The sequence below is a fragment of the Ptychodera flava genome, chromosome 19, assembly GCF_041260155.1.
Source record: "Ptychodera flava strain L36383 chromosome 19, AS_Pfla_20210202, whole genome shotgun sequence".
NCBI classification, from domain to species: domain Eukaryota; kingdom Metazoa; phylum Hemichordata; class Enteropneusta; family Ptychoderidae; genus Ptychodera; species Ptychodera flava.
In genome coordinates, this window is record NC_091946.1 from 13658686 (window position 1) to 13674347 (window position 15662).

A 15662-nucleotide genomic window follows, 5' to 3' on the forward strand; every position below is an offset into this window, starting at 1 on the left:
AAAATGTACCGGAGTTATGTCCAAATACCATGGTACTCTTGTGTACGTACAGTCCTATATTACTCAGATATTTTCGACCAGCTTGAAGCAGATCAAACAAATACATTACAAATGTGCTTTACAAATGAACACGGAAACATCTCCCAAGACACATTATCTGATATCAACTTTTGTAAAAATTGAATGTTTCAAAACTTCCGTAAAAATGGTCACGTGAGACACATCTCGCATGCCCTCAGCGTATGATCTTTGCCGTTTCAGCCTAACACATACTCAGCGTAACTTTCTTTTTCTTCCCTCCATTGTAGGTTTCGGTTATCGTAAGCGTCTACACCTTAATAGCCATTGGTATCGACCGTTACTTCGCCGTCCTCTATCCGCTAAAAGTGCGAGTGACGAAAAACCGAGCCAAGATACTGTTTGCCTTGATCTGGTTGGTGTCTGTTCTCTTGGCTATCGTGCAGACTGTCTTCGCCAAGGCCAGAAAAAGTTACTACGGCGAGAAGATGTTTTACATCTGTACAGAGTGGTGGCCACTAGACTCGGCCGGGTTAATTTACGAGATCTTCATGGTGATGGTGACGTATTTCATTCCATTGTTAGTTTTGCTGTTTTGCTACGTAAGAGTCGGCAGACGACTGTGGGGACGTCACATACCTGGCAACGCCGATCACCAGAGGGACAAATCCTACCTTTCGTCAAAGAAAAAGGTATAGTGTAGATAAACTGAATTGATAGAGAAAGAATTTACGCCTCTGTCAGTCTGTTTTATCTATCCCTCTGTCCGTCTATTCGTTTTCCCGTCCACCAGACTAACATTTGGTCTTCCGCCTGTCTGTCAGTGTGTCTTTTTGTGTCTGTCTGACTGACTGACCGACTGACTGACTGTCGCTATATATATTTACCTTTCTGCTTGCCTGTCTGTGTCTATCTTATGTCCATCCATCCGTCCGTCCGCCCGTCTGTCTGTCTGTCTATCTGTCTGTCTGTCTGATCCGTAGCATTTCGCTGCCTGGCGATATCTTTTGGTGAAATAGATACATCAATATAGAAATCGGTAGTCCGATAACAGTTTAATCACTCTTTGATTTTAACACTCGCACTTTCGGCCTTTCCTATGATTATCGATGATACGTGGAGATAACAAACGAGAATCGACATACAGGACGATCTTTCATCGCCATGTGTTGCATCTTTTTGCGCACTGAAATTCCGTCAATCGTACTTTTAGAATTTGCAGCATGTGCATACATTATGCGGCCATTCGGTCGTTAGATCTTGAAATTTTGTAATTTAAATTCAATAATCGGGGAATGAGATTTTTGTATCACGTGTGAGCAACGTGAGATTCTAATTTAAGGTCTTGTAGATAGTGCTATTGACCTGATGCTCGATATTATAGTTGGAGTGTCACTTGAGAATGACAATTACTGTAGGACACAACGCTCTTACAAACTACAGACGATTAGATTTTAAAGTAGATTAGAATTAATGATGTATCGTCTCTCTCACATCGGAAACCCATTGTGGAACAGACATTCAGCCACGTTGTATACATATGAGCCTCATCATATTACGACGACAGACCACGCCAAAAGTAACCTATCTTCCCTGAGATTTGCCACTTCCTCTCGTCAAAGTCTCTCTCTGCATCTCTGCCGACATCTTGTCTGCCTTGATCCCGATGATGACACTCAGAAGAATGGTCTGTGGGCAATGCCTCGTGAAAAAGCTTAGAAATGGCATTTAGTTGTCGAGGGTCTTCTTCAGTTACTGATTTCAAGTGACAACGATACATTATGAGGTGTCTAGACATGTTTGAGAAGACAATATTAGGTTTTCAAATCGGGGCATGATAAAAGAGAAGTATAAAATTGAAGGACAGATTACTGTTTCCAGTTAACCAGAGGATATTGTATATAAATATACAATTTTGACATTTCACTTCCTAATTATGAGTAAATATCATCAATTTTGTCCAAAAATGGCATTTTAAAGGTGTCCCTCAAAATAATGGTAATGACTTTCAGTGACATACAACTTTAGTTTTACCCACATAATACATCAACGAAAACCTAATTTAAGAGAATGCCATACGGAAATTTTATTTCTTATAATCAAGAATGTGGCAGAAAACTTCCATTTTTACCACTTTTTGCCCCAAATTATCCATAAATGACATTATTGGTATATGGTTCTTTTCCGAAATATAAAAAAGTTGAGAACTACATACTAAACATGATAAGACATTATTGAAGTCTAAAAGTGTCAAAAGTTTAATGAATATGAGTAAAAAATAATCAAATTCATGGTTTTTTGCCAAAATCTTTTGAATTGAGATGTTTCATGTGATATATAGTGCAGATCTCTGGGTGATGGTTGCAAGAATACATTCAAGTATACATATGAACCCATGTTTATACATAGAGACTTATTTAAAGTGTTTTGTCGAGAAGACTAGGAAATTATCAAGCCATTAGGACGAGAGAATGTCATCAACACTAGAAGGTTTTAAACAGAATGTTGAGTTGTAAAATTCAGAATAGCTGATTTGACCAGTCATCCTTGTTTTGCTGGAAATTTCGGTGTTACTAGCAGTGCAGATTTGAAACTGCTATTAGCTGTACAATTAAAGGATAGCCATGTATGTTTATTGTCATTCAGTGTCTATTCAGTATCGCTTTCATCGCTTGAAGTAGCTGCTATTTTATCATCTTCTGCCTCAGCTTTGTTTCCACAAGACGCACCCACTCACAGAGCTATGTACACAGAAGTGATGCACTTTGGCAAGAACATCTGGAGGTTTCATAGGATGATTTCTGGCACTTGCATTTGATGAACTTCATCACTGACTCTGGAGCTACAGGTAAAGTCATCCACTGTATGGTGAGAGTGGTACCAGAACACAGCCATCCATGACCACGTGGGTTTGGTGCATCCGTGCTGTTTGCAGTAGACATCGCCTGTGAACAGCAGCCGGGTAATTTGCCCATTTTGTGTGTTGTACCAAGCTGTCCTTGTTTAGAGGGAGGGAACTGTCATTCATGCCAAGTCGAAAGCAGCTGTATCTTGCACCATTGATGTTGTTACATTGACTTTGGTCGTACACTTGACAAACAAATCTTTCAAATTGCCGCAGCAATTGATCTGTGATTTCCCACTCCATACCCAACTGCAGAAATGTTGCAATGTGGTTCTCTATATCTAACATTATTTTCACCAGCATCTTCTTATCCTTTCCTCTGAAAGGGCCTGTGCAGCTTTCTCCCCTAAACCATCTGTTATTCTGTTGACATGCAAGATTCTGGCATTTCCACTTGTTATGTGTTGGTACAGGTTTTGTTGGCTTGCAGACAATGAATAATGCTGATGGCCAAAATAAGCACATCTATATCTGGGCTCCGTATGATGACTGTGTCAGCATCTTCATTACTCAGAGCACGTTTTAAATGGAGAAGGAGACGAGTGTCAGTGTCTTCGTGATCACAACTTAATTCTTGTACTTCACTGTCACCATTTAAGCATCAACTGCTTGTAGTCTGTAGCAATGTTCACCACTATGCACGTACAGTGTGACATCCTTTAGGCGAGTAGCTTGATACTCTTTGCACGAGTCTAACAGGAAGCACAGCAGTGTCTCTTTTTTCTTACCAAATGCCAAGAATTTCTTGAACTGCCTTGGTACTTTCATCCCTGCCTTATTGATTCTCATTTCATCATAAAAGCCAGAGGTTGATCTTGTTCTTGTTTGTTGAAAGGCTGGGTGCCCATGCTTGTTCTGCAAAAAAATTCAGAACACCCCTTTTGAGATTTTTTGAACATGAAAGACATCATTATTATGAGAAATATAGGAGAAAAATAAACCAGAAAACATTCCCTTAAGTTATAAACTCTAAGGGTGGGTGAGATAATTGCAAATGCAGTTACCAACATTACGGTGTTGTATAGAGCAATGAGATTGTCTCGACAAATCTATATAGTATAATGTCTATACGGCTTACCTCCATTACAGTCTACAGCAACAATGCCCTTATTTAAAAAACCTCATTTTTAATTTAGCGGTGACATATCTGTACACTTAGACATTGCTTGACTGTGTATGGTTGAGGGGAAGGGCGTCTGGCGCACGTCATCAAGGGCATTAGTTGAGGAATACAGATAAGTAACCTTTATTTTACTGACTAATCAAATTTAATAATGGGTTTTAATAATTTACGCCAAGAGTCTCACAGTGGCCACTGTATTACACGGTTGTCTCTTCAAGCATCTCAATTAATACAAATAACGACTCACAGTGTTGGCTGGGCTGTGGACAATCCAATGAACGCAGGTGCTACCACTAACGGGGCTCTGCTAACATGGGTTTGTGTCAATCCTTAACACTTTGACGCTTTAAATTTTACATCTTGTCTCAACGGCACCACGTCATCGAGCAACGAAGTCAGTCCTGAAACACCCCTCAACCATCCCCGTGCCACACTGAATAAGACGTTTCTGACAATAAATATATCTACTTGGCTGGAAACCGAAAAACCGATTGCACATTGTCCCTTAATCGGTCCAAATTCGAATGGAATGAACTAAAATAATTGAATATCCGCATTAGTACAGCATAATAAATGGTGTATTCCGTTTTTTTTCATAAATGCTGTCACTGTGACACATTTCATGACAAGGAAAATGACATTTTTCAATGAATCTACATTTATATCGACATGTCTACTTGAAATACTCATATCGTCTAGCCGTGAAATTTTACGGATTCCATCTGTCTGTCTGTCTGTCTGTCTGTCTGTCTGTGTGTATGTGTATGTATGTATGTATGTATGTATGTATGTATGTATGTATGTATGTATGTATGTATGTATGTATGTATGTATGTATGTATGTATGTATGTATGTATGTATGTATGTATGTATGTATGTATGTTCATACTAAAATACATGATTTCCAATTGTTTGTGTATATCTATATCTGTCTATCTGTTTTTCTGTGTAATATGTCTACTATATACCAATATCTTTCTTGTGGGGGGCTCATTTTGAAGCGTAACTAAAGTTTTTAAAGGCTTATTTTTGTGAAAATCGAACATTTCATTTACATTTCTAATAGACTTAATGGCAGCCATCTTGAATTTCATATATGTATGTATGATGTATGTATGTATGTATGTATGTATTATGTATGTATGTATGTATGTATACATGCATGCATGCAGGTATGTATACATGTATGTATATATACGTAGTGCCTACATATATTACATACCTCACTTCATTTGGTATTTTCCCAATGTATCATATTCATATTACAAAAAATTCCAGGATGAATTGGTTTGTTGTAAATAAAGCGATTGCATATCGTTATTCTTTTTTATCCATACTGGGGAAGTTTTCTTGCAACGAGAAAAACAAGGAATATTACAAAGAAAGGAATATACAGCATCAGTCTATAATCACAATAAAAAGGGGCCAAGTACCACAAGACACCTCCATTGGTAACTAGTGCAATTTTCGATAAAATTTGCGATAAAATCATCTGAAATATGTACACACATGATCCTCTCAGAGGGTCATATCGCAGATGTTTTTATCGTACATCTAATAGTACAATGATACATAAAAAAACAAAGAAACATAAAAGTCTTTGATCTAAGCTTAAGGTTGTAGCGAATACTCATTTGTCGACAAAATGGTTGACAATGTCGTATTTTTAGCAAAAGTTTTTGACATGTTTAACCTGAATTGAAGTAAAATAAGATGAAATAAGCTGGTACTAATGTTGAGAGATTAGTAAGTGTTGCAAAATGAATTGTGCAACTTAAGCCTTTAAGCCGTGTGGTATGCTGGTGTGTGTTGTTCTACGAGTATTCTCTAAAATAGGGAGATAGATAGAACAGTGGGTTCTTGGGGGGGGGGGAGAATAAAAAAAAAAACTAATGTGGGGAGAATTTTTCACTCGTATTCTTGACATTTACACTAGTCTTTAAGTTTTTAATCCAATATTAATTCGAGATGTTTGCAAAGTTGCCCATTCGTCTTATTGATTTATATGATCCTGTTAATAGATGTGTCGTTTTATGTGTGTTTTCGTCACAATTAAAATGAATGGCTACAGGTGTAAGCTCGTCTGCTTTGCGTTTAATGGCGAGAAAATGGTTATTAAGACGGACCTTGAGTGTGGTTTTAATGAAGGCTCTGAATGCTTTGGAACATCGGGAGAAGATAAATGGTGTTAAGGCTCTTAAAATTCATGATCACGTGGTTGATTTATAGTGTATGTGTTGTAATTAGTGCTGTCAGAGAAGTACGTGGTGCGTATACTTCATTTTCAGATATCTCAACCCCCAATGGAGCTAAATTCTGAATAGACAAGGTTCCAGGTGTTCACCTGCAACTTAAGAAGCTGTTAAGAAGTAAAATCACCGGGATTTTTTACCCATGACGATATTCATTGCATAGCTTATTAGGTTTTGACTTTTCACAGCTGAATGATTTATGTGTGATATGTGCTTCACTGTTTGATCTAGGCCCGACCATTGAGTATAAACGGCTTTACTCAAGTGAAAATGACCGAGTGAGTCAGAGCGAAAGAGTACTAGCTACACACACAGACACACAGACACAGACACACACACAGACACACACACATATATATATGTATATATATATATATATATATATATATATATATATATATATATATATATATATATATATATATATATAATCGAAGTATACAGATGTCCTCTTGGGAAATTACAGTGATCGATTCGGAAAGCAGAGCGTTATAAGTAATAATACAAATTACTTCAAGTACAAAGCAGTAATATCTGTTTCTTAAGTTTCATGCATCCTCAAATCTTCAAACAGAAGTCTGAAGTCTATACTTCTGTCTGAAGATTGCAGATGCATGAAACTTAAGTAAAAGATATTATTACTTTGTACTTTGTAACACGATTGGAACTAAATTGGGATAATTGGATTTTCATATTTTTCTCAAATTTCAAAAGTGATAGATGACCTAAAGCTGAATGGTGAATATTACAAATTACTCATAAAAAACACATGTGTAAGTTGGAAAGAAGAGTAGAAGAGGTTACATTTGCAGATTAAGTCGTCATTACTTCACCATCCAATTATCCCAAATTAATTCAAATCGTGTTTTGTATATATATATATATATATATATATATATATATATGTAGCCATGCTTATAAAAAAACCATTCCTTGAAATTGAAAAAAGTGTGTAAATTTCAAATTAGGAGTCTTCTTGTCATGTTAAATGCGAAACATAATATGTCAAAGTTTTTGAAGGCGTCTTGACTGCCCTTCCCAAGATGTAATGGACGATAAATAGGTGCTGGATAGTTCTGTTTGGGGTTTTGGATTGTACGTGTGTGTATGTAAGAACATTGTGCTTGTTGACTGGCTTTACATAAATTGGATGATTCAAGGATCGTATGGGTACTGGATGATGCATGTCTGTTTTGCGTGAGTCTGACAATATTACCAATATTGTCAATACGTATGTTTACTCTCAGAAGGCGAGTTTTTTTGTAAAAGTTTAAGGGTCAATTTTCTGGTTTTATAGAATAAATTTATGCAATTACAAAGGGTTACAGTGTTAACAATAGCAATAGTGCCGCAGACATTGCGAGTACAACTGAATCAAGGCGAATGAATGGACGAGGCCTTGGGGAATAATTTCTTTTAAAAGGTGTCACATGAGGATGGTAGCGGCATATTTAGCTCTGTGTGCTGGAGCCATTTTGTCCCATAGCTACGCTAACGATTTATTGGAAAGTTTTGTGTTCAAATTGAAATTGCTATTAAGAGGAAAACAAGATGATAAATCGTCTTTGCTCCAGTAATGTTGGTAGGCCAGCACACCTTTATCGAACGAAATATTTGTGTGTGAGTTTGGGAATGTGATAGGAGACAACATGGTGTTCGGGAGCACAGTCCCCCAATTTGTGTATACTGTAGAAATTGAGTTTTATTTTGAATGCAAGGATGAGAAACTAGTGATGACAAATTACAATTGATTTTATCTGAACAATGCGTCAAGCGGAAAGGCCAATCGCTGACGCCCATAGTTTGAGGAGGTTAACAACGCCCGTGAACTTTTGGTACTGTGTGAAATTTTCATAGTTGGAGGTCAATGCATGGAATGTTATGTTATTTCACTTTTACAAATTTCGTTATCTAACGATCATCTGATATTTTCGCTGTTGAAACTATTCGCACGGCAGCACATTTTAATCCAATCAAGAGAAAATAGCTCAGCTGATCATCTGCCGCGTTTAAGTTATTTCACTGAACACGGAAGGCTGACTAATATATAGCTATATGCCTAAGCGGTCACACTCTTGGGCAGATCGTCCATGTAGCCGACACGAACACGAAGATTGTGTTACCGGCTACCAAAAACTATGAAAAATAGTAAAGAATGAGCTACAAAAACACTATCAGTTTTAAGTTGCAGGTAGAATAAGTCTGTGCCTTTGTAAAAAATACTAAAAAAATAGTAGAAAGTGAAGAACCAGCTGAAAGTTAGTTGAGGAGACCTTGACCGCATATCATTTGCATCTCATTGTCGGCTACATGGACTGTGTGCCCACTCTTGTGCAAGCAGGGACACATGCGGGAGAAGTTCAATGAAACTACTTATTTTAATTAAGTAATGGCAATTTAGCGATCTTTGCTCCAGGCGACTACACATTATATTGACATTTATTAGTGATCAAGCGTCTTGAGTCACGACCGCGGTGGAATTATGCGGATACCTCGAGTCACATATTTTGTCTTGATTTACAACTTTCAGTATGCCTCTATAAACTTCATATACATCTTTCTGTTTACGTTAATGAGTTAACCAGCGGCAAAGGGCAAAGCATCATGATGGTGAGTATTGTTATGACAACAGCGCACGTTAAGAGGAAAGCGCAAGGAAGACGCAACAGCCTTAGTACATCGGCATTATCACTAAGGTTATGCAAAAGGGTCTTTGTCAAACTTTTACGGAACATGAGCTCACAGTTACACGGGCAGGCGTCGGAGAGTCTCGCAGAAAGAGTCATAGTCTCGGCGTTTGACCGCAGCGCCCGCTCCATAAAAAAATTCAAAGATAGCCGTGACTTATCTTTTATTCAAAGTATAGAGATAACCAGTCGCATGATGATTAATCTTGCCAGGGTTTGAAAATGATGACAAGGGCTTTGTCATCTTGACGACGTATTACAGCCTCACGTGACATTTTAATACTCGCAGAGTGAGTTGAGATTGTCGAAATAGACATAAAGGTGCGTATAGATACAATGAATACAGGCGGAAGCCTTTGTAGCGCTGAAGATTTCATGCGCCACGCTTCCTAAACCAGATAGAAGAACTCCCTTAAAGATTGAAGCACCATTACAATGTATATTGAGTTATCTGAGAAATTGACAATTTTCTATCCGATGTCTGAAAATTAACCACGAACATCAGTTGGAGCTATTATTTTTAACAGACGACTTACGTTATCAAAAATCTCTGCAGGTTAAATGGAACCCGAAAACAACGTGGAAGCTGGATGTAAGCTCCGCTATCGATGGCTACGAACATGGCAATTGCTAAAAAAACCCGGGGGCGATAATTTCAAAGGAGACAGACGCTATAGATATATCAAATGTAACCTAACGTATTACATGTTTATCGGGTAAAATATCAAACTTCAAGCATCTTATGCTCACATGTTAAGTGCCGTTGTTTGTAATCCCTGAACTGTTTAGAATTAATCTGCAATATTTGATTACAGGGCCGTGGAGTCTGCCGCCAGTCACGTTTGTAATGTGACTACGCGTAGTTAATCACCATTATGTATCCCATTGTCTCCACACAGTCCATTTCGATTTTCATTTCACATCGAAAAGCGGATCAAACTGCGCTATGCTCACCCGTTTTAAGGGCTTTACGTGGCTATCTGCTTGACGCACACATTTTCTCTTGATTAAATCGATTGATCAAGCGATCAATCAATGGAGACAATCAATCAGTCAATCTAAACTAAAACGACTATGCGTAACTCTACAAGAAGTGTAGGCGTACTGTAACAGGTGTCCGGTCAACCTTGACAATTGCTCTAGCAATAATGTACGCGGAATAAAAAGTAGGTCTACTTTTTTAGAATATATTTCCCAGTAATTTATTTTTTTTTAATCACCGAATCTGCTGCGATGTTTCATGTGCTAAGCTATTATGAATTTTCAAATAGCATCTATGATATGCTCCATTTCTGTTTGTCCACTTCCGTTTACTTCCGTTTACATCTAGGTGCAAAGTTGTATGCAAATGAGAGCAAGTGTTCTATGTTTACATCGCGTTGTATGAATGTTCACGTCCGAACTGAAACCCATTTTAAATTTCCAACGTAATTACAGCATGGCGTAAAACATTTCGACTTTCCAATGCTCAAAGAGTTGGAAATTCATCAAATTTACGCAAGGAGGTCCACGGTGTAAGGTGCATTTCTGAAAAATCGATCAAAAATGTATTCGTATCACGTAAAGGTGAATGACTAGTGCACTTGTGTCTACAATAAATACACCAGGAAGGCTATAGGTCTCATCTCATATTTATAGCAAAAATAGTTATTTATGCGATTAAAATGACTCGTAGGAAACCATCATTTTGCTCTGTACAGTATTTGCTACAAGTTAAAGCCCCATGAGCTGTATCTTTTGGCTATTTTTCAGAACTTTTGTTTTGTGGTTTTCCTACACTTTCTACATTGAATCCTTAAACTGTAATTTAATGCCAAGTATCTAGCATATCAACACAACCAATATGAAAATTGTATTAAAGTCCGGACTAGAATTCATTTGTAAACAATAAACAATGATCGCTACACACATACATGCTGTTTTGACAAAAAGAATACTCGAAATTTCAGATGACAAACGGATTGGGGTCAGACAAGGTAGTTGATATACAGAAGCAGAATAATGAAAAAATTGCCACAAGTTACAGCTTTGTCCACACAATTGTCCCCTAGAGCACAAAAATTGTTCTGGTAAAAGAAAAATTAGAGACACATTGTTGTAAATGGTTAAAAATATACAACGATAACTGAGAACTGAACCGTCGCATCTTTGTGACTGTAACCCTCTTCACTGTTACCAATAAAACATCAAATACACAAAAATAACGTAAGGGCATTGTAGCTAAGGTACATGTAAGCCCTTGAGCTAGTTTTAATGAACGTAATCCCTGCGGTACTGCGTTTCATTAACGTTGAACGGTGCATTTATCGACACGCCCGTGTTATGATCGAAGTCAGTTGTCATGATCGAAGTCAGCATGCATGGCTCCTCGCACAGTAAATGAGCACGAGGGCGATTTAGTTCCCGCCGATGGAAACACAATGCATAGGTATAACCGGGGCGAGGTTATACGCAATGCGTGGCTCGTACGATATTGCAACCAATCTAGGGCGGGTGCGCAAACAGCGGTGTCCCTTCCAGGCAGGTTTGATGCAACCAATCTCCCAGCTACCTGTGATTTTTTCCAGCTGTTTAAGTTTTGTGTATTATGCGTATCATCACGCTTGTCGAATTTGAGAGGCTATTGGATAATGGGCGATAATAGCACGCCAGTACAGACTTCAAAGTATCGCGTCTTGTCCGGCGTTTTCAATTAGATGCTATCATAGATAGCGCGATCTAAAGGAAGTCGATCTTGAAATCTACTCGCATTTGGATCTTATGTTCCCCTTTCTCTATACTTCTAATGCACAAAGTCTTGAAATTACTGGTGTTGGATCCACCACTTCCGCTTGACAGGTCTTATCTGCTGATATCACACAGGTATTTTACGTGTTCAGAATATTTTTCACTGGGAAGAGAGAAGGTACGATGAGACGCTGGTACCGTCGTAATGATGGTGTTTTTCGTTAAAGAACGAGACGAGAAGTGGCTGCTTGGTGAAAACGACTCGATAGTAGTCACAACGTTGAGATCAGTAGAGGGGCTTCAAGAGCGGTATACATTTTCCGAACCAAACATATACTTTGAAATGAATCTTTCCAAACACATGGCGAATATTAAAGTATATCAAAATTAATTATTATAACCTTCACTCAAGCAATTATCATATTATGACATTGAAAACGGAATTGAAAGTGACATCATAGGAACGCTGAGACCAGCAGAGCCTTTTCGAGTGTTCAGTATACAGATATAAACGGTCATTGATTTTAAACTATCATACATGCATTGACACGGTATATTTATCCTTCGGAAAGGATGAACCTTGGCTAAAAGTCCATTTTCATGTCGCATGATCACCTTACAAAGCTCATATCTCATAGCCGCTTGAATCGGTCATTCACACCGCGATCTTTTTTTATGGAATCAAATATTACCATATTTGTAAGGCATCTATAACCATTAGAAAGTGCTAAATTCACAAGGCAATGAATTTATTTGTAATAGCTTTTCCATATGAGAAATCGTAAAACGTTGGATCATCGGACGTACTTGGCAGATAAAGGGTGTTATATACCCGAATGTATCACCTCCCATCTTTCTCGCTAGGTGACAAGTAAAATACTGGCATTACAGTTCGCAGTGTTCATGCTTTTAAAAGATACGCGTGTATCATGAAAGTGTTGCTCTAATGCTATGTGATTAGCGAGTGTTCGGAGCTTGAAAGGGGTTATCTTGGTCCCTTGAACCAATGTCGATACCGTAATTCACAACCCCTCGTAAAAAAAACCTTCTGGCAAGATCTGAGAAGGGGGACATTCAAAACATGTCAGCAATTATTATAGTTAAACGTCCTTCAGGATGTTTCTCGATTGAAATACTAGAATAACCAGTTCCCCAAAACCAGTTTTGTTTCGTTGAGAGGCCAGGCTATGCATTTGTTTTCCATATTAATTTGTGAAGTACTGTATAAGCTAGATTCCTACACGTATTACGTACAATTCGCTGACTACAAGAACCAGTAACGCCATGTTATATCGAACTGTGTCTTTCATTGTATTGCGATAAATGCATGCATAATGAAGATGCATAGTATGATTACACACAATGGCGCCGTCATTTATCACGTGACCATTCATTCCAATGGTGTTAATTCTTTATGCTGAACATTATAAATTTATAGTTTCACGTGATTTAGAATCCGTATATTCATCACAATATTTGCATCATGTTACAAATTGTTCTAAGATGGCATAACATGTACTTCATTTCCCAAGTTGTCCATTTATTATATTAGTCTACTGCACAACATGGTTACGGATTATATAAGACTATTACAGTAAAATATGGACTGCAGTGATGTGTTTTTTGAGGGATTGACAGACTGAAACTTTTGTTCAAACTTTTCGTAAGGTAACTTTAAACCACTCCCTTTCAAAATCAGGAACAAAAATTAAAGATCGTCGTGCAAAATTTAGAACTAACAATTACCCAATATTTGCCGACACTTGAAATTCAAAATGGCCGCCATCCCTGCGTTAACTCTATAGTGAAAAATAACAATTTTCCTTTTTCGAAAAATTTAGACGGCGAAAAGTTTTCTACTCCAAGAGGTTTAAAATGAGCCCCCCACAAGTTGTAGACGAGAAAGAATTGTGAAAGTTTGAGAGTCGGAATATCTATCCCAGAAACGCATTCTACCAAGATGTATTGACCAACCATGATAAACCAGGCTAGATTGAAGATAAATTAACTGTGAGTGTTTGTCTCATGGAAAACATGGTTCAGAGAATGCAATGACAAAATGTTATCCCTTTACTTTTGTTTCCGTCCATATTTTCTGACAACAGTGTATCTTGATGTAATAAGTTGTAAAAAATAATTTGCCTTTCCATAGGAGCCATCAGTTCAGTTCAGTTCAGTTGGTTGTTCCAGCCGTTGTATGTCGGCTCTAAAAAAGGATTAAAAAGACAAGAACAAAACATAGGTACAAAACATAGGTACAAACATAAACAAAAGGCTCTATAATCCCCGGTCACAGGATTGTTTTCTGCTTAGGAATGTATTCCTCATCACATGGATACTATAACAGTACTGTCTGCTGATCTGTTCAATCATATGTAGGGCTTGGGTTGGTAACCGGTCAGCGATCTCAGGAATGGCGGTACAGTCAAGTGTAAGCTGGGTAATCACTTTTGGGTCTGATATGTTAATGTCATGCAGATTGAGAGACGCAAATTTGTCAATAAACTTCTTCCGGGTGGTTTCATAGAAACTGCAGTTACTAATGAAGTGTTCTCTGGTTTCTGGATTTTTGCTGCACAGTGGACAAGTGGGATCGATGGTAAACTGGTTGAATTTTGCTCTGTTTGATTGGAGTCTGTATGTTCCTGTTAATAATCTGGTCTTGATGATGGCACGTGAGTGTCTCTCACATTGTTGGCCACACTGGACCAGCACAGATGGGGACCGTTGTTTATTCTCTTCTGAGTGTCATATATTTAGTGTTGATTCGCTAAGGAATCATTTTGGAGTTGAGACTGCCAGTAATTGTTCACTGTAGCTTTGACTAATTTTTCCAATGGAACAGCTTTGGCGGGGCTCTAAAGTAGTGGTAGATACTGGATTAATTTATATTTTTGTAGAAGGAATTTTATTTCAATGAACCAACTGTTACTTCTGAAGTCTTTCACGGCTAGTTGTCTTTCAGCTAAATGGTATTCAGTGGAGGTGTTATTTTGTAGAATTCTTCCAAATAGAATAAGTTTTCTGTAGTCCAGTTCTGCTTCGATTGGTCGTAGACCAGATAGTAAGAAAAGGGCTTCATTAGCTACATTGTTTGAGAGTGATAGAGTTTGTTTGAGAAGTAGTCTTTGAGTTAATTCCAATTTGACAATGTCGTTCTGGTCAATTTTACTGTTTCTAGACCATAAAGTAGTCTGGGGAGAATGTAAGTGGTCCACATCTGGATGATTATCTTCGGACTGAGTCCATTTTTGCCATGGCAGCCAGCACCAAAGAGTGAGTAGGTTGTTTTTCTGGCAGTTGCAATGTTGGTTTCAATGTCACTTTTGGAGTTAGTGTTGCGCTGAATACCAAGATGAACTGTTGACGTATTGATAGGTATTTCACGTTTATGTAAATATAATTGGTCATCTTGAGACTTATTATGAAGAATGGGTGTAACACAGCATTTGTCCAAGTTGAAGGTGTATCTTTCATATTGTGAATAGGTGTTGATACAGTGGAGTATTTCCTCATGGGCCAGTGGATAGAGCAGTGGACTCACGATCAAAGGATGGCGAGTTCGAGCCCTGGCATGGCTGTGGTGTTGTGTCCTTGGGCAAGGCACTTTATTCCTCATTGCTTCTCCCCACCCAGGAGTGATGGGTACCTGGTAGGACAGTGGTTGTAATGTGTGTGTTTAGCTCTGCTGCGCTTATTGGCTGCACATATGAGCTGTTGTTTGCTCCCCAGGGAGTTGAGTGGTATCATATTAAGTCCAGTGACCAGGGGTAATAATAATTGTAAAAGCGCCTTGATCACATGTACTTGTGGATATGTGCGCTATATAAGAACCCAATATTATTATTATTATATATTATTATTCAATATATCTCTAATGAGTACAGTATATTCAGTGAATCAACTGCTTTTGATGTTTGTCACTATTTATAATTTATGGACGAGCCAA

At 38.0% G+C, this 15662-nt stretch overlaps 1 protein-coding gene across 1 annotated transcript in view; it reads left to right on the forward strand.

The window, feature by feature from the left end:
* Nucleotides 1–15662, forward strand: part of LOC139118648 (neuromedin-K receptor-like) — a 55380-nt gene that overhangs the window by 14026 nt on the left and 25692 nt on the right. Inside the window, exon 2 of the mRNA XM_070682069.1 lies at nt 309–710. Within this exon, the coding sequence (XP_070538170.1) occupies nt 309–710 (402 nt within the window). The remainder of the gene's footprint in view (nt 1–308; nt 711–15662) is intronic.